Source organism: Citrus sinensis, chromosome 6, assembly GCF_022201045.2.
Source record: "Citrus sinensis cultivar Valencia sweet orange chromosome 6, DVS_A1.0, whole genome shotgun sequence".
Classification (NCBI taxonomy): domain Eukaryota; kingdom Viridiplantae; phylum Streptophyta; class Magnoliopsida; order Sapindales; family Rutaceae; genus Citrus; species Citrus sinensis.
In genome coordinates, this window is record NC_068561.1 from 2,883,873 (window position 1) to 2,909,153 (window position 25,281).

Consider the following 25,281-nt stretch of genomic DNA (forward strand, 5'->3'; position numbering starts at 1 on the left):
TGAATTTCAGGAACTGGATACGGGGAGGATGATTGGCAATGCTAGAGAGTATGGCGGTCTCTATTACTTTGATGATGGGAACTCTATGTGTCAGCAACAGAAAATTTCGAATCTCGGAGCATGCTTTAGTTCTACTGATGATAACATAATGTTATGGCACCGTAGGTTAGGCCATCCTAGCTTTTTATATTTAAAACATTTGTTTCCAAACTTATTTCGTAATAAACTTTTATTGTCTTTTCAATGCGATATTTGTCAGTTAGCTAAACATCATCGTGCATCTTTTCCTATTCAACCATATAAAGCATCCCAGCCTTTTACCCTTATTCATAGTGATGTGTGGGGTCCCTCTAGGACATTCACCAATTCTGGAAAAAGATGGTTTATAACATTTATTGATGACCATACACGCCTAAGTTGGGTCTATCTACTCAAAGAAAAATCTGAAACAGAACATGTTTTTAAAAACTTTTATAATATGGTTGAAACACAATTTCAAACAAAAATTCAAGTGTTTCGAAGTGACAATGGGAAGGAATACTTTAATAAAATATTGGGGTCATTTTTCTTAGAAAAAGGAATTGTTCATCACAGCTCTTGTAATGACACTCCCCAACAAAACGGAATAGCAGAACGAAAAAATAAGCACCTCCTAGAAGTAGCTAGGTCTTTAATGTTCACCACTAAAGTTCCTAAATACTTATGGGGGGAAGCAATTCTTACTGCTACATATCTTATTAATAGGATGCCATCAAGAGTTTTGAACTTTCAGCCACCATTGACCGTTTTTAAAAAATTCTTTCCAATGACACATTTGACTTCAGATTTACCTTTAAAGGTCTTTGGATGTGTTGCCTTTGTACATATACACAATCATAATAGGGATAAACTAGATCCAAGGGCTGTAAAGTGTGTTTTTCTGGGCTATTCTCCTACTCAAAAAGGGTATAAATGTTTTGATCCTAACAAACAAAAATATTTTGTCACGATGGATGTTACCTTCTTTGAGTCTCAAAGTTTTTTTAATCCTCCTCTTCAGGGGGGAAAGGAAATGAAGACTCGGTGTTTGAGCTTGACATGAATACTAATGGTGAGGCAAATATTGAAACTGAAATTTTTAATCCTAATACCTTGAATAAGGAGGATAGGAGGATTACCATAGTGCCTGAACATAAAACTGACACTACGATAATAGACGAGACACGCTTCAATGATGAGAGATTGTTCGGGAAAACTTACACTAGGGAGAAACGGATTCAAAGTAAGAAAGATGCAGTGATACTTCCTCAACGCCATGAATCTGATCCAATTCCAGATCCGAAGAACATTGATTCTGAAAATCCAGGTACAATCTCTAAATTTATAGAGTCTGAGTCCTTATCTATCCCACAAGTACATTCTGACCCTCTAGATCTTCTCATTGCTCTTAGGAAAGGAATTAGATCATGTACTCAACATCCCCTTTCCAATTTTGTGTCTTATAAGAACCTGTCATCATCTTATCATACTTTTGTCTCACAATTGTCAAGTGTGGATATACCTAAGTCTATACAGGAAGCGCTAAAGGTTCCTGAATGGAAGAAGGCTGTTCGTGAAGAAATGGAGGCTCTAGAAAAAAACAGAACGCGGGAGATGGTTTATTTGCCTAAAGGAAAATTGATTGTTGGTTGTAAGTGGATTTTCACTGTGAAATACAACTCAGATGGATCCTTGGAACGCTATAAAGCAAGGTTAGTAGCAAAAGGATTCACACAAACCTACGGAGTTGATTATCAAGAGACATTTGCTCCCGTAGCCAAACTAAATACCATTCGAATACTACTCTCTGTAGCTGTTAATTTGGAGTGGCCATTGTTTCAATTGGATGTTAAAAATGCGTTTCTCAATGGAGAATTGGAAGAGGAAGTATATATGGGTGCGCCCCCTGGTTTTGAAGACAAGTTTGGAGGAAAGGTGTGTAAATTGAAGAAATCCCTTTATGGACTGAAGCAGTCTCCTCGTGCTTGGTTCGAGAGATTTACCAGGTTTGTTAGAAAAGAAGGATATAGTCAAGGACAATCTGATCATACAATGTTCGTGAAACACACAGATGGTGGAAAGATGGCTGTCTTGATTGTATACGTAGACGACATAATACTTACTGGAAGCGATGGTGATGAGATGAGTAGGTTGAAGAAGCACCTGGCATCGGAATTTGAAATTAAGGATTTGGGTCCCTTACGCTATTTCCTAGGTATGGAAGTTGCAAGATCTAGAATGGGAATTTCTGTGTCACAAAGAAAGTATGTTCTGGACTTGCTAGAGGAGACAGGAATGAGTGGTTGCAGACCAAGTGATACGCCCGTGGATCCTAATCAGAAGTTAGGAGAGGTTTCCGATGGAGTTCCAGTTGATAAAGGTAGATATCAACGTCTTGTAGGGAAACTCATTTATTTATCTCACACAAGACCTGATATTGCCTTTGCCGTTAGTGCTGTAAGTCAATATATGCACTCACCCTATGTGGAACATTTGGAGGCAGTTCACAAGATTCTCAGGTACTTAAAGAGTACACCTGGAAGAGGGTTATTATTTAAGAAGAGTGATCAAAGGAGTGTAGAAGTCTTCACAGATGCAGACTGGGCAGGCTCAATTTCAGATAGAAGATCAACATCTAGTTACTGTACGTTCTTATGGGGAAATTTAATTACTTGGCGAAGCAAAAAACAAAACGTGGTTGCCAGGAGTAGTACTGAAGCTGAGTTTAGGGCCATGGCAAATGGAGTTTGCGAGGTGTTATGGATTAAAAGAGTCCTTGGAGAACTGAAATTAGATATTGAAGCACCTATGAGACTGTTCTGTGACAATAAATCAGCAATAAGCATTGCAAATAATCCTGTTCAGCATGACCGTACAAAGCACATTGAGATTGATAGGCATTTTATTAAAGAAAAGCTGGAGAATGGAGTTATATGTATGCCGTTCATCCCTTCAGAGCAACAAACAGCAGATGTTCTTACCAAGGGACACTTCAGGCCAAAGTTTGAATCTTTCATTGACAAGTTGGGCATGATTAATATCTATGCACCAACTTGAGGGGTGGTGTAGAAAATATGGAAAGATTAGATTTGTTGACATTCCTGATTTCTAGGATTAGTTGTCTAATTTGTCTGATTTGTACAGCTATTACTAATTTGTATATTTCCAGAAATTAGGAAGTTAAATTAGGAATGTGTAGTCCTATAAATTAACCCTATTGTACTGAAGGAAAGAGTATCTGAAAAATAAGAAAAGATATTTATTCTTCTCCTCTGTTAACAGAAGGATACATGTTGGTTCCCATTCCAAGACGACGTCCTGTTTCTTTTGCTATTGCAAGTTGATCACCTGAGAAAGAGGAAAAGTCAAACAGATGGAATATCTATCTTAAGGTAAAGAAAACGCCAATTAAAACATTCTAAAAAAGTAAAACCATAAGAGCATTTAGATTCCACCAGCAATGCAAAAGAAAACTGACATATAAGCATTTTTTCAGATAGAAGGATTAAAATAAACCAGAACCAACAAAATTTCTCTATATATAAATGGTGCCTAAACAAAGACTAAATATTAAGATTACAAATTAGGAAGACATATAATACAATAAATGGGAGAAGCACCTGTGATCATTTTCACGCTCAGCCCAAGACTCAGTGCCCTTCTTATTGTTTCTGCACTATCATGTATCGGAGGATCAAACAAAGGAATGAGTCCAATAAATTGCCATGGGCTTCCTGAGCTCTCTTTTGATCCTTCAGGAACTTCCTGAAACAAAATTAATAAATATAGACTTTGTTAATACAAATTGCAATTGAAGTAATACACTGCTATGGTGATGCAAAGATAGGACCTAGAACAATGACATAGGTAATTCATATGCCTGATATGCCACTGCAAGAGATCGTAATCCTCGTTCTGCAAACTTATTAATCACGGCATTGACTCTGTGTCCTATCTCTGATTTGTTGTGTAAAAGGTTTAAAATCTGAAAATCAAAATAAAAGCATAAGTAAAATGGCATTTCAGAATCCTAGAACGTACTATTAGTTGTTGACAATCATACCTGCTCTGGAGCACCTTTGGTGACCCTATGCATTTTGCCTTCACTGTCGATATACGTCAGAGCTGTTCGCTTACCTGTGGGGTCAAATGGAAGGAAGTGAACTTCTTGGATATCAGCCCTAGCCTTGTTTATGGTCAAAAGCAAAGAAATCAATGTCAACAAAATGATAAGACGAAAATATAAGAAAATCTTCTACAAGTTGCCTTTGAGAAAACAAAATTTCAACAACAGTTAAGCTTAACTAGAATAAAATGCATACATGAAATTCTAGAATTCATAAATATACCTTCTTTGGATTAAAATAAATACATGAAATTCTAGAATTCATAAATATACCTCCTTTGGATCAGCCAACATTCCTACTATAGCAGCATCTATTACATCTAGGTTTTCCACTTGGGAGGCTCGAGCTGCCATCAGAACAACATCGTCTACGTCCACTCCTCTAGCAAAGATCTGAACAATGATCCAGGCCAAATGTTGAAATACACATTGCAATTCTAACAGCGAGCAAAATTTACACCAACCTCAATTAGATTCTTGTCAACTGTTAATTTGTTCAAAGTTAGAGTTCCAGTTTTGTCACAGCAAAGCACATCCATGCCGGCCATATCGACTATTGCACTCATTCTCTTTGTGATAACTCCCTGCAGTAATTAGCCCATATATGCTTGCAATCATCAACTAATGACCATATAAAGTAACATCATTATAAATAACAACTAAGACCAACCTTCAAAGACAATCGTTGGGAACCAATCGCCATTGTCACTGATAAAACAGTAGGCATGGCAATAGGAATTCCTCCAATAAGAAGCACAAGTAAATTTTTAAGTCCTGTGCGGTATTCCCTGTGTTGAATCGCGTACATGACAATGATCTCTGCTATTAACCCCAGTGCAATTGAGCAAATACAATATTCCCCAACTGCAGACAAGATCTGTAAACAAGCCCCCCCCCCCCCCCCCCAACAAAAAAGAAAAAACGTTTCGGTGAATGATAATGTGAAATTAAACATAAAAAAAGAGTCTTAAGGAATGTGAATTCGTGTTTTCTTACCTTTTGAAAGTGACCCACTTGATTTGTGGTATCCACAAGATGTACAGCTCTGCCAAGGAAGGTGCGAACACCAGTGGCTATGACCACAGCTTGAATCTCCCCTTGTTTGCACGTAGAGCCTGAATATACACAGTCACCAGGACCCTTACTTACGGTAAGAGACTCGCCTGTGAGAGCAGACTGCAACGTACAAATTGAAAGAAGTTAAATTAAACAGCTCAACTTTACCAAATCAATTCAAACATACAAAGTTTGCAAAAGCTCACCTGATCAATTGTCAATGGATCACCTTCGAAGAGACGAGCATCAGCAGGAATAATGTCACCAAGCTTAACACTGATGAGATCACCAGGGACAAGAATGGCTGCATCTTCCTCCTTCCAGTTTCCATCTCGAAGGACCTGAAATAATATCTCCAATTACAGGAATGCTAGAGCCTAGAGCCACAATCTCTTCTTACGGAGTATTATTTTACAAATTAATATGACATAACAGTTTCTGATTTCAATTCTCATTGAGTTAAGTTGATATGAACTTAATAATAAATTTATTAGATATGCATATGCACTAACTCACCAATAATCTTATCCTGACAACTATTCAAGCGTAGTCAGTACCTTAGCTTTAGGAGCAAGACGAGCCATGAGAGCTGCGCTGGCAGCACCAGCATTGTTCTCCTGAATGAAACAAACTGTTGAATTGATAAGAAGCAGGGTTGCTATCCCAGTAAAATCTTGCCATTCAGGAGGTTTACCCTGCAAAAATGAAATGGCCAACAGTAAGATGTTGTTTACAAAATGAGTTAATAAAGATATTTTCATTTCCAAAAACATCAAATAGAAAACACCATTTTTTTTTCTAAAACAAATTTTAAAAATATAATTTGAATAACAGTACTCAATACTCACTCCTCCATTTGCAAGTACGATTGCCATGATAGCTGCAGCTTCCATGACCCATGAGAGAGGGTTCCACATAAATCCTAAAAACTTCAAAATTTTACTTTCCTGCCAAAAATAAATAAATAAATAAGTAAAATAAAATGCAAATAATAATAATAAAAAAAATACAATCAACAAAAGCAAAATATCTTACAATCATGAAAAGGGTATCTTTTTTTTATTAATATAACTTTCCAATAAAATAGCTAGCAAGTAAAAAAAAAAAAGACAAAAAGTAAAATTACCCTTTTCTCCTGAAGCTTGTTGTAGCCAAATATGGAAAGTCTCTGCTCAGCAGCCTCCGTTGAAAGGCCCTCTTGACTGCACTTCAAAGTCTCAAAAACTTCTTCCATCGGCACGTTTTCCTGCAGACCAAAAACGTGAACTTCCTAACAAAACAAAATACCTAGAAGGCAAAAACACTTAATAACACTGAAGAAAACGTGACAAAATAGTCATAAACATACTCTTATTTTTGGAAATTATCACGTAGATAACTTTTTAGCCAACTTTTTTCCGATAAAATTTATTACAATCAAAAAACATAATTGTCATAAAAGAGATCTATCAGTCTATGTGACGATTTTTCCAAAAATAAAAAGATCACCATGACTATATCTTGCAAAGCCATAGGGGCGTCGGTGTCTTTTTCTTAATGGTAAACTAAAAACAAAAACGCAAAAAACAGTAATAAAGCAATCAAGAACCGAGATGACAAACTCTGTTTCAAACTTTCAATACCAAATCCACAGCTTCATTCGTTATGCTCTCCATTTCTTCTCAATAAACTCACTTTCTTCACTTTCGTTGCCTTCCTTCAAACCCCTTAAAAACCAAGTAATTAAACAAATCATGTTAAAACAAAATCACAGGAAAAAAAAAAAAAACGATGGAAAGACACAGAGAGAGACTCAAAAACAGAGTAATGTGTTTTGCTTTTCACCTTTTAATTTGAGAAAATTCTCTGTTTGTAGAGATAGAAGGAGAGAATAGTTTTAATCTCTCTCTCTCTCTCTCTCTCTCTCTCTAGAAGCTATAAGCGGCAGCTTTCTTTCAGTGCAAGATTTCTTTTTTTGTGTCTGTATGTTCTATCTTGCCTTCATTTTTTAAATTTTTTATTTTTATTTGTGCTGATCTGTTCTCATGTTCTGACTTTTCCTCTTATTTTCTTCCTTGTAGATTAATTTATAATTTCAGTGAAAACAACCCTTCTGTAAATGATTGTATCCACACTACTGTAGTAAGTAAAGTGTCTCTGCATGGCCAGGCCGTTTGTTTAGGGCTCCATATTATAAAAAGAAGATGACTTGTCTTACCAAAACACTCAGGACAAGTGTAAGGAAAACATAAACCCCAACATTCTAAGTCAATTTATGCAGCTGGCGCACTGTGGATTCATTTGTGATGACTTTTTATATGTATGATTGTGATAAGTAGTTATTAGATACAAAAATAACGTGTAAATTAATGTTAACTGTACATAAAACGCCTGCGGATTGGTATAAACTTGGATCCAAATTGCTAATAAGCTTAACCGGTCTAATCTTTTGGGATGACATAAAAAGCTTAAAGTTCAAACTATATTCACGTAAGTGAGGAAGAAACTAAATTATTGTCAAACTAATTAAATATAAAATCTACTACAAAATATGTACTTGAACTCACTACCCACTCGAAGAGTTAAAAAGCTTTAAGTGAGACTGTAGTTAGGAATTCAGCAATTCATAAGGTTATTAGAGGTTCCATAAAGTTATGTGGAGATGCCAATTTTGTTAGGTGTGGAGGGGTGGTAAAACGAATAAACGAATCGAATTTAAATCGAATCGTAAATGAATTAGGTTAACACTTTATGATTTATTAAATGAATTGAACTTTCGGGATTAGAATAATAAATTTAAATTTGAAAAAAAAAAAAAAGTAAGCTTAAATTCCTAATTTATTATCAATAATAAATTTAAAAAAACTTAAAATTATAATACTAAATTCTCTTTTAAGTGTTAATTAATTAAGAGAGTGCTTAAATTAGAGAATTCAATATTAAAAAATTAAATCTCTAAATTTTTATTTACTTTATTTATTATTTTATTTTGAAATATTTATTTTCTTTAATTTATTGTTAATTATAACAACTGGATTAGTATTAATTTATTTCAAGTTTACAACAATTTTTTAAAAAATTGAACCAAAAAGTAAAAGTTCAAGCTCGGCCTAAGCCCAACCCAGGCCCGTAGTGGGCTCGGCCCAGGTCCAACCCTTTCACTCTTATCTAATGGGAATGGGCTTGGGCTTGAGCTTGAAAAAGCCTGACCCAAGCCCTTAATTAACTAACCCCAATTAAAATTCAAATTATAAACCAAGGTGATTTCTTTAATTCTCTTCATTTTGTTTTTGTCACATTGAAAACAATAGTCCTACAAGAAAAAGGTAAATTGAATAATATTAACATGTTGCAACACTGATAAGAGTCATTGTAATATTTTAAAATATCAATTATATACTAATTTTTGTAGTATTGATAAGGAAATAATAATTAAGCTTACAAAGGCAAGAAAAGTCAGCAAGATAAAACTTTGCTTATCACACTCCCACATTGTCACTAGCATCATTGGCACTCTCTTCATCTCTTGAGATCGAGCACTATTACTACTCATGTTCATAATGTTTTCAGTAAGTTGGGCCACAATGACATCAAAATTTTCTACAATAAGGGTGTGTTTGACGCACTGTATTGTATTATATTAATACAAGTTTATTTATTACACTGTATTACATTAGAACTGTATTATAATAATACCATACAACATTTAGTACTACAATGTACTATATTAATTTTTAATTATATTATTTTTGGTGCTGTATGTATTGTATTAATCTTTTTTGGTGATTTTTTTAAATTATATATTGAGAAAATAATATTTATTAGTACAATACTTAGGAAAATACTAAATATAGAAAATTTGAACTTTAGAACTTTTGCATTAATTTTTTTAGTATAAATGTAAAAAAAAATTATAATTCTCCATATAACATATGTAAAACTAACAAATTTTAAAATTTCAACTGCATAACATTTTTTTTTTCTAAATATATAACTTGTGAAATAAAGATAAAAGCCGCTAGCTCATTCAAATAACGATAGGGAGATTTTTTTTAAAAAGCAATAAATAGAAAAGCTTTATTTATTCAAGAACATGGACGATGATGGTATAAAGACTGCATTTTAGAGTCTAAAATGGTAACGTATTTATCAAGCGTTGAAATCACTGCTTCAATTTTTTTTTCACTAAAATATTGATTGGTTATCAATCACAAGTTCCATTTCGTTTGCACATTCCAATTTACTTAAGTTGCTGAGTGGCTTCAATTTACTTAAGTTGCTGAGTGGCGTTTGATGCTTCTCTACTTCTGTTTTATTAACATGCGTAAATTTGATGATACCCTAGGCCCCAACTACTGAATTCCAAGCAATTTCATCGGCCAATCCATCCCAAATCGAAATGATGTGGCAAAAGTGTAAGTTTCTATTTTACTCTCACTTTAACATGTCGCCTTGTAACCTACGATGGCTCATTTTCATGACAATCCCACAGGGCTTGAACGATAATTTCACCACAACTTTCTCTTCGAACAGTATGAGGGTGACAATGGTTTCATATTTGAACTTGAACAAGGACAAATCATGGCTAGATTCTTTGAGGCTAATCTTGACGTGGTCTATCATTTTGGTCGTGGACTTTTTGGTGGAGATTTTAGCTAGGTTTTCAATTTTTATGGTCTTCAGTTTCTTGGAGGCTTTGTTGATGGAGGATTTGAGGAATTTGTAAGAATTGGTTTGGTAAATGAGTGGCTCAACAAGTATATTGAGTGCTTTATCTTGGCTTCTTCCTCTTTCCCTACCATGCCTTTGCAATAGCGATTGTTTCATCTGAGACGCAAACGATAGGGAGAACCTTGTCTCAAAATAATTGCAATTTACAAGCCCGCATAAACCCGATTCCCCCATAGATTTAGTATGTGTGGCTTTGACCGCATAAATTAGATATTTGACTACATTACAATACTATACATTAAAATTACAAAACATGGTATTATAATCCTTTAATACTTTGAGGGGTTTTAATACCATATAATGAGAAGTACCAAACATGCTCTAATTTTATAAAAATAAATCTTAATTAGAAACAATTGAATATAATATTATAAAAGAAAAATAAATTAGTTTCATGTGAAAGTCTTACAATCTCTCCAAATATCCAATCTCTTATAATAACAATTGCTTGGGCAAGCTTTGATTTCAATGCACTTTAAAACTGATCAAGAACTTGATTGGCAACACTAAAAGCTGATTTAGATGCAGCAGGGGATATAGGAATGCTTAAGATATCACGAGCCATGTAAGAAAGGTTAGGATAACGAAATCCGTTTCCTTTCAAAAAACTTAGAATGTTTAAATCAATCTTTCTATCCATTTTTGGTTTATCTAAATAAGACTCTAATTCAGATTTTCTAACATAGGCATGACAATCCATGCTATCAAGATCATCAAACTCCTACAAAATAATTAAGAAATAAGAATAGTCAAAATCCAAAACAAGTACAAATAAGGAAATAATAATTTTTACAATAAACATAAAAGAAAATTGTAAATGTACCTTAAATAGTTCCATGGTCCATTGATTAAGTGTATTTTAACTATTGTCATTATGTCCCACACTAGAACCGACATCACTCATTTAAGTGAGTGTGGATGTGGTGGAGGAAGATAGTGTGATAAAATTGTACTCACTAAAAGCTGAAAAAAACTTATCCTGAACAAGTTCTAACTCCTCTAAATTTTTATCACAGGTAATGTCTTAGGCAAATTTAATGAATGTCATCTTGTATCGAGGATGCAAGATGACCACTATTGACCAAATGGTACAAAAATCAAACCAATACTTCTCAAACTTTTCGATCATTTTCTATGCCATAGTTTTCAGAAATACATCCTCACTATGCAATAATGGATCCAAAACAACATTAGACGCAAACACCTTTGAAAATACAAACTTGAGCTGGGGTATTTTGACCTGGAAAGAATGCGTATGATCTCATAAAATATAGACAAGAATTTGTCAATTTTCTCTATTTTCCTCTACTCTTATTCAAAAAACAACTCTTGTAATTAGAATCACATAATTGTAAATGATAGCAAGCATTTTTGTAATACATAACATTATCAAGCATAAGAAAAGTTGAATTCTATCTTATAGGAACATCTTGTCTTAATCTTTTCTTGTCATCTAGAGATACTTACTTAACGCACTCTAAGAATTTTCTTTTTCTAATTTGTGACCCTTTGACATATTTTATACTCTCATGGGCTTTTTCTATTTCTTGCTCAATTTCTTTCAATCCTTTTTGAACAATCAATATAATAATATGAGAATAACATCAAATATAAAGAAATCCCCATCACACATCAAAGTATTCTTTAATCTCAGTTGACTTTTTAACAGTGCAACACAAACATCATTACTTGAAGCATCGTTTAGAGTTAATGAAAAAAAAAACACAATAATGATAATATTGCTCACAACAACATACTTAATGCCACATTTTTTACAAAATGCTCTTGGTTTATTGTCTGGATATTTATCTCATGAAACCTTATAGAACAATGTCCAAACTTCTGAAGTTAGTTTTCTTTGTTGTGGTCCCTTTGGTTCTGCTAATTTGAAACTTTTTTCAATCTTATCTTCCATTTTGATTATGTCATTTACATCAAATGATGGCCAATGGGCTATTCCAGCCCACCAAACATCGGCCCACACAGACCCGTGGGCCGGTATAAAAACCCACCAATCTTTTTTTTTCTTTTAAGCCCACATGTCCAGCGTGCCTTAAAAAGCCCACTAGTCTAATAATAATAATAATAATAATAATAATAATTTCATAGATCATAGTAATGATTAATGAAAAATAAAATTACAATCTTAAAATAATAATTACAAATAATTTTATTTGAACTACTAAAATTATAATTGCACTTGAACTCCATTGAATGAAAATGTAATTTTTAATTTATCATAAAAATATTTTTTTCATAATTTTATTTTTTTTGTTCATAAATATGAAAAATATTTAATTCACAAATGAAACATATCTTAATTAACTATTAACTAAGTTATGATTTCATAAATGAAATATTAATGTCGTAAAATTTTTTATTTATCATTTATAAAATCATGATATTTATTTATTCATTTAATAGATTATAAACATAAAAAATTAGAATATTTATTTAAACTAGGACTTAAATTAATTTTTAAAAGCCTATGCTAAAAAAATATATTAAAAAATTTAATTGCAAGATATTTGCAAATTCATGATATTTTATATTTATTTTTCATTAAAAAATTGTACTTTGATATACTATGGTCCACGTACTATTGATGGCTCACATGCCGCGTACTTAGCCCACTAATAAAGCGTGCTTATTATGTGACTTTTTGCGTGCCGTGCTTTAGCACATCTTTAATTGTACCGTACTTTTAAGGCCCGTGTGCCTAAAATTCTGGGTATGGCACGGCACGCACGTGCCCTACTGAAACGTGCTCGTGTCTTGCCATGCTGTACAGACACGTGCAGTGCCCGTGTCGTGCCTCGTGCCGCCCGACCCATTGGTCATCTCTATTTACATCATCATCTTCAACACTGGAATCATTAATTGTGTAGACTGAATTACTATAACTTATGTCCATTCTCCTAAGAAAAAAAAACAATTCAAAAATAGTTAGCAAGATGAATTTAACAATTTAACTTAAATAATTAAAACAAAAATCAAAATTAGAGGGAACCCATTTAAGATTAGATGCAAGTTCGGATAATAGAAGCTTGGGGGTGGTTATTGTAATGCCATTTTTCAGAGACTAAGATTTACTAGTGTCTTAATGAATTATTGAATTAAAGTGCTAGATTGATCAGGCTTATTTAATTATTAAATATAATCCTATTTCAAGTGAATCATCCAAATTGCTTATTTAATTACTAAACAGAATCATGTTTCGCGTGGCATTTTAACCCCTACTATTTCTAATTTATTAACTCTAACTATCATTTACTCTGGTTGTCTTTTATGGAATATAATGGATATTTAATCTTACCTACTAAACCTACAACCACAAATCCTATCTATCACCCAAGCTCACATAACTTAGAAAGTTCTATGAGACGAGCTAGACTGTGTTTTTTGGATTTGGATAAAAAACAAGTTTATGATCCAACACCCCCCTTAAGCTTATTTTATAACACCTAATAAAGTTCTTGATCTGAAGAAATCTTCTTGCTAGTACAGGATGGAGCTCAAGTATAAAGTATTTATTCATTTCTTAAGGGCAAGGATCTAGGGTTAATACCAATCAATAAGTAGGAAAAAGACGTAGAAATCGAAAGGATCTGATTCGAGCAATTTTGAAATCCAAAAGCAAGGGGAAAATTTGTTGGAATTGGGAAAACTTTTTCTACCAAAAGTGTATCCTGTAGGAATCAATTGTTCGTATGATTCTTTGATAGAAAGAAATCAAAAGGGGGTGTGTTGCTGCCATTTTTTAAAATAAAAAACGTTAAAGATCACCGAAGTAATGTCTAAACCTAATGATTCAAAGCAAAGATAAAGGATCCTGGAACAAGGAAATACCATTTCAACAATTTGATCATGTGATTTGACATACTTTGCTTGTATTTCCTTCTTTTAATATACTCCCATATGAAATGGTTGCGAGAGTCAATATGCTTACGTGGATAATAGAAGAGAGGATTCTTAGTTAAGGCAACTGTTGATTGTTATCAATGAAAATCTCTATAAGCTCTTCTTGTACAAACCCAACTCCTTCAATGAGCTCTTTAGCTAGATTGTATGACAAATACTTGATGTTGTAGTTACGGACTCAACTTCATAGGTAGAAAGTGTAACAATAAGTTGCTTTCCTAACATTCATGTGAAAGCAAAATCTCTCATAAAAAACACAAATCTTGTGGTGCTCTTTCAATCATCTTTTATCTCCACTCCAATTGTTGTATCTCAGTGCCATTCTTATTGTTTTTGCACTATCATTTATAGGAGGATCAAACAAAGGAATGAGTCCAATAAATTGCCATGGGCTTCCTGAGCTCTCTTTTAATCCTTCAGGAACTTCCAGAAACCAAATTAATAAATATAGACTTTGTTAATGCAAATTCCAATTGAAGTAATGCACCGCTATAGTGATGCGAAGATAGGACTTACAACGATGATATGCCACTGCAAGAGATCGTAATCCTCGTTCTGCAAACTTATTAATCACGGCATTCACTCTGCGTCATCTCTGCTTTGTTGTACACAAGGTTTAAAATCTGAAAGTCAAAATAAAAGCATAAATTACATCAAAGGGCATTTCAGGATCCTAGAACATACTATTAGTTGTTGACAATCATACTATTAGTTGGTGACTCTATGCATTTTACCTTCACTGTCGATATATGTCAGAGCTGTTCGCTTACCTGTGGGTTCAAATGGAAGGAAGAGAACTTCTCGGATATCAATCCTTGCCTTGTTTATGGTCAAAAGCAAAGGAATCAACGTCAACGAAATGATAAGACGAACAAAATAAGAAAATGTTCTCCAAGTTGCCTTCGAGAATACAAAAATTCATCACACATAACGCGGCTCATTTATTAATATGACATGTTTGTTCAACATGTCTAATTTTGTTGACCTTCTTAACACATTTAATTTTTTAAAAACTTAAAAATTAATTTAAAACATGACAGACAGACTATGTTAATTTATTCTCAAATGAGTCACATATATTGGTTGACCACCTATTATGATTATGTTTACGACAACTCCCAAGAATAATTGTCATAAGTAGATTATAATTATATTTTATCTTGTATATAATCTACTTATTTAAGGTAATATGTGTGATGAAAATATAATTATTATATTTTACCTAAAGCTCATCATGGGTGCGAATCAAAAGCTTTATTTAGGGGGCAAATAAAAAATTTGCTTGAAATTCAAAATTAATAATGTAAAAAAATAAGATTTATTAGGACAGCTGCCGCCTTTGCTGGTCCCTATCTTTGTATTAAATTTTTCAATGTGCGAGTAGAAAACACTGGAAAGTAATTGAAGGCATAGGTTGTATATATATTAATCTCAAGAAAATGAGTAATTAATATAGGAAACTGACTCTATGTGGACAGATGTTTAATGATAACCACTTGAGGATATGTATTTGACTTATTTTGGTTCTTATTTATTTATTAATTAATATAGGATGCTTTTTTAAGTTTCTATTCTAAATCAAAATAAATCATGATTATTCGTGTATCATGAAATTTTATAATTCACTATGTGTAAGTTCAAAATGAGTATGTTGGGTGGTAATTCATATCCAAGACTTACTATGGTTTAGCTTTTTCATTAGCTACAGCTCTGAAAACACTGGTAATTGTAATTCTGAAGTTGAGTTGATTTCACACTACTGGTGTTTTAATTTAAAATTCGTATTATTTTTTATTAAAATTGTTACTTAAAAGTTATATTTACCAAATATTTCCATTTTGTTCTAAGAATTCGTATTTTGACGACTAATAATTTGCAAAGTTCATTGGCTTTCTTATGTTACCAGCTTCCAGTATCCGCCAACGCAGCATTTCTTTAATTTCCTCGAAAAATTCAACACAAGATGCACACCTCTTAAACAACATATATTTGAGTCAAACTCACTTTTGATCTTCAGAGTCAGACATTAATCCTCAGCTGGTCTCGTATGTTTAAAAATAATCTAAAAATATTTAGATTAATTAAACAAATATCTCTGTAGCCCAAAAAGTAAATTTTTAAGCACTAATAAAAGTATCGATAGAGATATTTCGAATCATAAATACTGATCTAAGAATTAATGCCTAACTCCATAGACTAAAGGGAAATTTACCCAAACGATAAAGACTGACATTATATTAATGATCTTTCGTTGCAAATCAAATGCCTCTCAACTTCACCTTCATTTCTTTTCTTTTGGAGATTAGAATTTTGTAACTCTCACCAGTTTTTGAGAAATGGGCCACCACGGGGATAAAAAATATTTATTTGATCTGGAACTGCGGATGATAGTTAATTAATCGGTAAAACTTACTGTGAGTCGCACAAAAGTATGAAATTTAAACTTAATTTTCAAGGCAAATTCTATTATAGCTTTTTGATTACTTCCAAAAATAGCAGGTTGCATTTTTCAAATTGTCAAAAAGAAATGAAACAAAGAAGTTAAAAAGCTTTCGCTAGTAGTTTTCAAGTAGCTTTCTTTAAAGATCAATCAAATTCCAATTATGAGAAGATATGAGACTAAAAATTCAATCTGAATTTTATCCACCACCTCCCCAGTTTTTCGAAGGTATATGCATTGAAAAAAAGGTTAAAAATTTTAATAAACAGGTAGAGAAATATATTACTCTTATAATGGTTTGTATCACAAGTATTGGCCGTATAGTACTTAAACCCATCATACTATTTCTTCAAACACAGAATGTAAAACTGAAAAAACACAACCCAGATTAGCAAATATGTACATCAGAAATGCAACACTGAATGTAAAACTGAAAAAACACAACCCAGATAGGCAAATATATACATCAGAAATGCAACTATAACTCTTTTACGATGAATTGCATAATTACTTGTGGGCTAAGGTACTTATATCTGCAATCTCAGCAGATGTTCCATGTCCACGAATGTGTCACGTGTGATCTGTATCAGACGGAGTAGGATTGAGCAATTGGGTTGATATCCAGTCCTTTAAGCCTAATAAGTGATTCAACGTGCCCTTTCAGTGTATGCAGTTCTCTCAATCTGCAAAAAATCAAAATAGTGAATGCATAAGAGTGTATGCTTCAAGCAATAAATTTCGGCTTTTAAGAGTAGAAATTAAGTAAGTAATGTAGTTTGTTGGCGTTATATTTATATGTTTACCTAGCAATCTCAGCTCTTCTTTTTGCTTCTTCAGCTATCCGGCTAAGTTCTCCGTAACTGCTTTGTGCACTGAACATACTGGTGTCACACTGTGGCAACCCATCGGGGACTCTCTGCTCCTGTGCCCATCGGTGCTCACGCTCTTCCTTTCTGAAATCTCTTTTAGTTATGAAGGCAATCTGCAAAATAGCAATTACAGTATCGAGAGTGAGCAAGAAATTAAGGTACTTGAATAAAATGTGTTGAACTCAAGCCATCAATACCCTTTGTTCAGTGACAAGATCCCAAAATTTCCTGCTAAGCACATATCGGATGAAGAACTTTATAAAATCAAGCGGAATGTAGAAGATGATATTATATAGCCAAATCACACCAGCCCAACCCCATCCTATTCCTTCAATTGTAGCAAAGCTCCAGGTTGCATAGACGGCAATCAGTGTAGCAATCTGCTCACAGAATTAAAAAGGATCAACTCATCCCCTATATGTCGAAAAGGCCAAAAGGACACAGCATATATAACTCACCAGCTGAGCAACAAAGAAAGCCAGAGCAAGAAACGGGACAGGACACTCGACGTAAGACCAACTCCTTGCACGTGTTACGAATACGTTGGCCTGACTAATGGAACTCACTTGCAGGTATACTGCCGAGGCAAGTTTTCTCCAGTCGTCCACATCCTTTTCGTTAAGACTTGAAACGCCAAATGTACGTTGAATGTTGCATACTGAGTTTCAGTCCAACTTATTGAAGACAATGTAAAGGCATACATTATTCTCTATATTATTAAATCAAGGAAAACGAGCTTACATAACACCCGAATTGGGTGACATGATAACACAAAAGATAAATCACATTACTGGAAAGAAGTCTGTCCCATATGCTGTCCAAAAGAAAGTCACAGTCATCATTGCCAAGTAACCACCAAGAATGCTTCCAGTTACAAAGATCTCAGTCAAATTCCACCTTTCTGGATGAGGAGATGGTCTGACTCTTATCTTTTGATATTGTAATAATAATAGCACCTGGCAATCAATGTACCGGGTAAATATCAATAGACAAGTATATTTCTTATTTGAAATCAATACACCTGGATGAAAAGGAATACAAACAGTTACGATATACATGCTGAGTCAAGGAAATACACACCATCATTAAGAATAGCAATTATCAGCACCATGAAGGGTGGAAAGTTAAACTGCCAGATGAGAGCTAACAGCCTGAAAGCAAACTGTCACCAAGAGAAACAGCTAGGACGTCAAGCTGAGATATTCAAGCTACTTTTGTGAAGACTCTTTCATATTCATCAGCAGGGCAATAATTACTATAGAAGATTAAAGTTGCAATTACCAAATAAATTACACAATACTCTCCTACATGGTATTTGAAACAAGCAGCAAACAACTTACTCCAATATGGATGGTACTGGAGACTGCATATATCTGCGACAAGAAAGAAATTAATTAAGCATCAAAAAGTCGGGATAGAGCAAGAAGGAATCCAGTAATTCAAGTAAACAATGCTCATGTTCTTGTTTCAATTTTGCAAAAGTCTGAAGCACTGTGAAGAAGTTACCAATGCCCACAAAAATCAAGTTTTCATGAACCGCGCCACCGCCAACATCCTGGTTATTATATTATTTATTACTATTTTACCTCAGGCTCTAAAAGTAATTAACTGAGCAATGACATGTTATTTCAATCTCAGTGCTTTCTTCACCACCAGGCTCTAAAGCAGTGTAAAATGTAAGCTTTAAAATTATTAGTTTGTTTGTAGGTTAAGGAATGTGGAATAGATAGAGTTAGATAGGTTCAGGAATTCAGTTGCCTCACACAAAGCCCATCCTTCAGTACACTATCAACTATAGAACACCTTTTCCTTAGAATCAGAACCAACCCTCACCGTGTAATTTTTCATCCTCTGGAATATTGCTCGACTATTTAGAACAGCAGTAATGATAACATTAAGGCCAGGTTCTGTCAGGACAATGTCGGCAGCACTACGAGCTGCATCAATTGCATCAGCAACAGCTATGCCAATGTCTGCTTTCTTTAGAGCGGGAGCATCATTGATACCGTTACCAATCATTCCGCATATATGTTTCCTAGCTTGCAAACGCTTCACAATCTCATATTTGTGCTCTATAAAGGAAATAAGGACAGCCGTGTAAGCAAGGGTTAAAAAAAGAAATATGCTACGATTAAAATGTAACGAAAAGGTTGTAGGATGTAGTTATCCATACATCAAGTTCAGTAAAAGCTATACGACACTGACTTCAGTACGTGGACGACTAATTAATGCAAATTAGGAGATCAAGCTTTTTACCAGGGAAAACACCAGCAAACCCATCAGCTTTCTCAATCAACTCGTCAACTGGTAAAGCAACTATCGAGTCATCCCTGTCCTGCCCCAATAAGGCTGATGAAGGGTACATGTTGGTTCCCATTCCAAGACGACGTCCTGTTTCTTTCGCTATTGCAAGTTGATCACCTGACAAAGATGAAAAATCAAACAGATGGAATACCTATCTTAATATAAAGAAAACACCAATTAAAACATTTTGAAAAGGTAATACCATAAGAGTATTTAAACTCCACCAGCAATGCAAAAGAAAACTGACATTTAAGCATTTTTTCAGATAGACAGATTAGACAAAACAAGAAGCAACAAAATTTCTCTAGATATCAGCCCTTGCCTTGTTTATGGTCAAAATAAAAGAAATCAATGTCAACAAACTGCTATGATGAAAAAATAAGAAAATCTTCTACAAGTTGCCTTTGAAAATACAAAAATTTCAACAGCAGTTAAGCTTAACTAGATTAAAATACATCCATGAAATTCTAGAATTCATAAATATACCTTTTTTGGATCAGCCAACATTCCTACTACAGCAGCATCTATTACATCTAGGTTTTCCAGCTGGGAGGCTCGAGCTGCCATCAGAACAACAGTGTCTACATCCACTCCTTTAGCAAAGATCTGAACAATAATCCAGGCCAAATGTTGAAATACACATTGCAATTCTAGAAGGGAGCAAAATTTATACCAACCTCAATTAGATTCTTGTCAACTGTTAATTTGTTCAAAGTTAGAGTTCCAGTTTTGTCACAGCAAAGCACATCCATGCCTGCCATATGGACTATTGCAGTCATTCTCTTTGTGATAACTCCCTGCAGTGATTAGCCCATATATGCTTGCAATCATCAACTAATGACCACTTAAACTAATGTCATTATAAATAACAACTAAGACCAACCTGCAAAGACAATTGTTGGGAACCAATCGCCATTATCACTGATAAAACAGTAGGCAGGGCAATAGGAACTCCTCCAATAAGAGGCACAAGTAAATTATCAAGTCCTGTGCGGTATTCCCTGTGTTGAACCGCGTACATGACAATGATCTCTAATATTAACCCCAGTGCAATTGAACATATGCAGTATTTTCCAACTGCAGTCAAGATCTGTAAACAAGCCCGAGAGCAAGAGTTTCGGTGAATGATAATGTGAGATTGAATATAAAAACAAGTCTTAAGGAATGTGAATTCGCATTTTCTTGCCTTTTGAAAGTGACCCACATGATTTGTGGTATCCACAAGGTGTACAGCCCTGCCAAGGAAGGTATGGACACCAGTGGCAATGACCACAGCTTGAATCTCCCCTCGTTTGCATGTAGAGCCTGAATATACACAGTCACCAGGACCCTTACTTATGGTAAGAGACTCGCCTGTGAGAGCAGACTGCAAGGTACAAATTGAAAGCACTCAAATTAAACGGCCCAACTTTACCAAATCAGTTCAAACATACAAAGTTTGCAAAAGCTCACCTGATCAATTGTCAATGGATCACCTTCGAGGAGACGAGCATCAGCAGGAACAATGTCACCAAGCTTAACACTGATGACATCACCAGGGACAAGAATGGCTGCATCTTCCTCCTTCCACTTTCCATCTCGAAGGACCTGAAATAATATCTCCAATTACAGAAATACTAGAGCCTAGAGCCACAAACTCTTCTTACAAAGTATTATTTTACAAATTAATATGACATAACAGTTTCTGATTCCAATTCTCATTGAGTTAAGTTGATATGAAGTTCACAATAAACTTATTAGATATGCATATGCACTAACTTACCAATAATCTTAACCTGACAACTATACAAGTGTAGCCAGTACCTTAGCTTTAGGAGCAAGATGAGCCATGAGAGCTGTGCTGGCAGCACCTGCATTGTTCTCCTGAATGAAACAAACCGTTGAATTGATAAGAAGCAGGGTTGTTATCCCAATAAAATCTTGCCATTCTGGCGGTTTACCCTGCAACAATGAAGCTCCCAACAGTAAGGATTAAATTTAATGAAGCCTAAATTCCTTTGTTGAAATATATTTCCATTTTGCTATTTATACTTCTTCAAATTCCTTACTCGGAATATAGGTAAATAAGCTATTCCCATCTAATCTAAATTTTATGTAATTGACTCCATTATTCATTTATTAAATTTTTTTAAAATAAAATTATTAAGTTGTAAGGTTTGTTTGGTAACTAACTGAGAATAAGACAAAAAGAAAGGTATGAGATTGAATCAAATGAAATTTTTGATAATCTATTTTGCTTAATTTTTTGTTTACTAATTTTGGTTTGAGGATTAATTGTAGGTAAATGAATTTAAACGAATTCAACTTGGCTGCTAATTATGTTAAATCAATATCTACTTATTAAACGAATCTAACTCCAAATCTATCTAATAAATGGTCTAATTTAAATCCATCGAATGTTGATGAAATTCGTTTTGACACCCCAAAATGAATATGCTTTGAAAATTGTAATTGGCCGCAAGGAGATCCTATATCCTGTAAGAAGGTGGATTTGACATGGGGTAATTTCAAAAGATAAAAAAGATATTCTGGGAAGCATTTTCGAAAATTCTTAAGACCACAAGGCTGTTTCAATATTTTATATTGAAAAATTTCGTCAAAACCCAATTGAGCCTCGTGACCCACTTCGCCCCAGTGTTATCTGGTCAAAATTTCGCCAGAATTTCAGAGGTCTTTTTATCTATCTGGTCTACTCAAGTTTGTACTTTCTTTTCTCTGATCCTGTTGAACCAAAATGTTAAGGATTTGTATACGTAGGAACCGCTATGAATTCCAACACTCTTTCGTAACGACAAAATTAAAGTTATAACAAATTTTTTTTTATTTACCTCTTTACGTGTATGTTTATAATTTGTACTCTATCTTAAAATAGCTTTAAAACAACCATAGTTAAATATAGGAGTGGCAAAAAAACTCGGACTGGCCCAAGTCCAATCCGTAACGGGTGGACTTAGATATGGGCCCAAAATTACAAAGTCTACATGTGTTGGTCCTGGATAAGGGCTTAGTAAAAAAATCTGAACTTGGCTTGAGTTTTTTTAATTTATGAATAAAAAAATACATTTAATTTAAATAAAAAAGAAAAAAAATTAAAATATTAAAATAGTTTATTTTTTTATAATATTTATTATTTTATTAGGTTGTATTACGAATATTTTATGTATTGGACTATTATTCTTTTATATATTAGATGATTATCTTTAATTTAAAAAAAATTTAATTAAAAAATTTTTATTATTAATTTTAAAAAATCCATGTCCAAGCCCAGCCCGACCCGCCCAAATTTAGACGGGCTTATAATTTGTTTAAATGATGTGGGCTTAGGCCTGGGCTTTGAAAAGCCCAGCCCAAATCCACAAATTGCCATCCCTAGTCAAATGTTAATTCTGGAACTGGTTCTTGTATTACTAAGTAATCTTGTCCAATAAAACTTAAATTCTTAGCCTGGCGTACATAATGAAAAATGGAAATTTTGTGTGTTCATGATACAATGGCTACTTGATTATTACAAATGACCTAATTATCTTCTTCTTCTTCTTCTTCTCTTTCTTCTAAAAATAATAATTAAAAAATTAAAAAAATGATAATTCACTCGTCTCCTAGCTACCACTGGTTTACAATAATAATAAAAATTACAAGCTTTAGAATGAATAATATCTCTAAATTTAATTATTGCATGTAATTATTTTGGGCAATAGCGCATTAATATGTTATAGGAACACATTATGAAATTAGTAAATACGCAACCCAAAAAATAAAAAATAAAAAAATCAACAAAATTGATGCCAAATTTATATTTGTATGATGCTATTATTGAAAAACAACTTTATCCCTAACACGTTTTCAAAGCTTTTCATATCCTTGCATAAATTATCAAATGCGTTTTTAGCTAAATTTCATTTTTAGATATTGTTTACAAAATGAGCTATTAGATATATTTTCATTTCCGAAAACATCAAATAGAAAACACCATTTTTTTTTTCTAAAACAAATTTTAAAAATATAATTTGAAAACCAGTACTTAATACTCACTCCTCCATTTGCAAGTACGATTGCCATGATAGCTGCAGCTTCCATGACCCATGAGAGAGGGTTCCACATAAATCCCAAAAACTTCAAAATTTTACTTTCCTGCCGAATAATAATAATAAATAAGTAAAATAAAAATAAAAATACAATCAACAAAAGCAAAATGTCTTAAAATCATTAAAAAGGCATCTTATTTATTTATTTATTAATAGAACTTTCCAATAAGAAAGCTAACAAGGAAAAAAATGACAAAAGTAAAAATACCCTTTTCTCCTCAAGCTTGTTGTAGCCAATTACGGAAAGTCTCTGCTCGGCTACCTCCGTTGAAAGGCCCTTTTGATCGCACTTCAAAGTCTCAAAAACCTCTTGCATCGCTGAGTTTTCCTGCAGACCAAAACTTGAACTCCCTTACAAAACAAAATACCTAGAAAGCAAAAACACTTAACAACACTGAAGAAAATGGCAACACTCTCATGATTTGACGAAATAGTTATAGTCATAGACATACCCTTATGTTTAGAAACTGTCACATAGATAATTTTTTAGATAATTTTTTTTCGGATAAAATTTAGTCTGGTTATTATAATCAAATAACAATAATTGTCGTAAAAGAGATCTATGAGTCTATGTGACGATTTTTCAAAATAAAAAGATCACCGTGACTATATCCTGCCAAGCCATAGGTGTGTTGGTGTCTTTTTTTCCTTAATTTGTAAACTCAACATAAAAACGCAAAAAACAGTAATAAAAACAATCAAGAACAGAGAGGACAATCTCTGTTTCAATACCAAATCCACAGCTTCATGCATTCTATCCATCTCTTCTCAATAAAATCACTTGCTTCCTTCAAACCCTTAAAAACCAAGTAATTAAACAAATCATGTTAAAACAAAACCACAGAAAAAAAAATGATGAAAAGAGAGACAGACTCAAAAACAGAGTAATGTGTTTTGCTTTTCACCTTTTAATTTGAGAAATTCTTTGTTTGTAGAGAGAGAAGGAGGGAATAGTTTTAATCTCTCTCTCTCTCTAGAATCTATAAGCGGCAGCTTCTTTAAGTGCAAGATTTCTTTTTATGTGTCTGTATGTTCTCTCTTTCCTTCATTTTTATAATTTTTTTTATTTTTATTTGTCTAGTTCAGTACGTAAGGAGTTTGATGTTGATAAATTGTTAGCATGTTCTGTCTTTTCCTTTTATTTTGTTTAAGTAAAGTATCTCTGCATGGCAAGGCCGGCTTTGTTGCCCTGAGGCCAATGCAATAAGGAATTATTTAGGGCTCCATTTTGTAATAAGAAGATAATTTTTCTTACGTGTGAAACAAAAAATTCAGGACAAGTGTGAGGAAAACATAAATCACAACATTCTAACTCAATTTATGCAGCGGGTGCACTGTGGATTCAGTTCTGATATTTGTGATGGCTTTTTATATATATATTATTGTGATAAGTAGTTATTAGATAAAAAAAAATAACATGTAAGTTAATGTTAACTCTACATAAAACGCATGCGATCCGATTCGGTAATAAGCTTAACTGGTATAATCTTTTGGGATGACATAAAAAGCCTAAAGTTCAAACTCTATTCATGTAGGTGAGGAAGAAACTAAACTATCGTTAAACCTATAAAAATAGACAATCTACTAGAAAATATGCACTTGAAGTCACTACCCATTCTAAAGAGTTAAAAAGCTTTACGTGAGATTGTAGTTAGAAGTTCAGCAATTCATGAGGTTATTAGAGGCTATATAAAGTTATGTGAAGATTGTGCAGGGGTAGCAAAACGGATAAAAAAATCAAATTTAAATAGA

At 33.5% G+C, this 25,281-nt stretch overlaps 1 protein-coding gene and 1 pseudogene across 3 annotated transcripts in view; both read right to left on the reverse strand.

The window, feature by feature from the left end:
* The window catches only part of LOC102616593 (ATPase 11, plasma membrane-type-like), a 76,837-nt gene that overhangs the window by 4,686 nt on the left and 46,870 nt on the right, over window positions 1-25,281 (reverse strand). The window contains exons 1-14 of one of the 3 annotated variants that reach the window (XM_025099759.2): window positions 7,025-7,188; window positions 6,823-6,906; window positions 6,327-6,446; window positions 6,049-6,147; window positions 5,758-5,895; window positions 5,407-5,541; window positions 5,141-5,320; window positions 4,815-5,021; window positions 4,609-4,728; window positions 4,418-4,537; window positions 4,082-4,204; window positions 3,899-4,003; window positions 3,639-3,783; window positions 3,309-3,366 (exon numbers count right to left, since the gene is read on the reverse strand). In XM_025099759.2, the coding sequence (XP_024955527.2) occupies window positions 3,309-3,366; window positions 3,639-3,783; window positions 3,899-4,003; window positions 4,082-4,204; window positions 4,418-4,537; window positions 4,609-4,728; window positions 4,815-5,021; window positions 5,141-5,320; window positions 5,407-5,541; window positions 5,758-5,895; window positions 6,049-6,147; window positions 6,327-6,446; window positions 6,823-6,855 (1,583 nt within the window). In that variant the 5' untranslated portion in view covers window positions 6,856-6,906; window positions 7,025-7,188. Of the gene's footprint in view, window positions 1-3,308; window positions 3,367-3,638; window positions 3,784-3,898; window positions 4,004-4,081; window positions 4,205-4,417; window positions 4,538-4,608; window positions 4,729-4,814; window positions 5,022-5,140; window positions 5,321-5,406; window positions 5,542-5,757; window positions 5,896-6,048; window positions 6,148-6,326; window positions 6,447-6,801; window positions 6,907-7,024; window positions 7,189-25,281 lie in introns of those variants that run through there. The other 2 variants (XM_052443036.1, XM_052443035.1) reach the window with 2 other exon arrangements.
* LOC102628545 (ATPase 4, plasma membrane-type-like) lies at window positions 17,071-24,291 on the reverse strand (annotated as a pseudogene).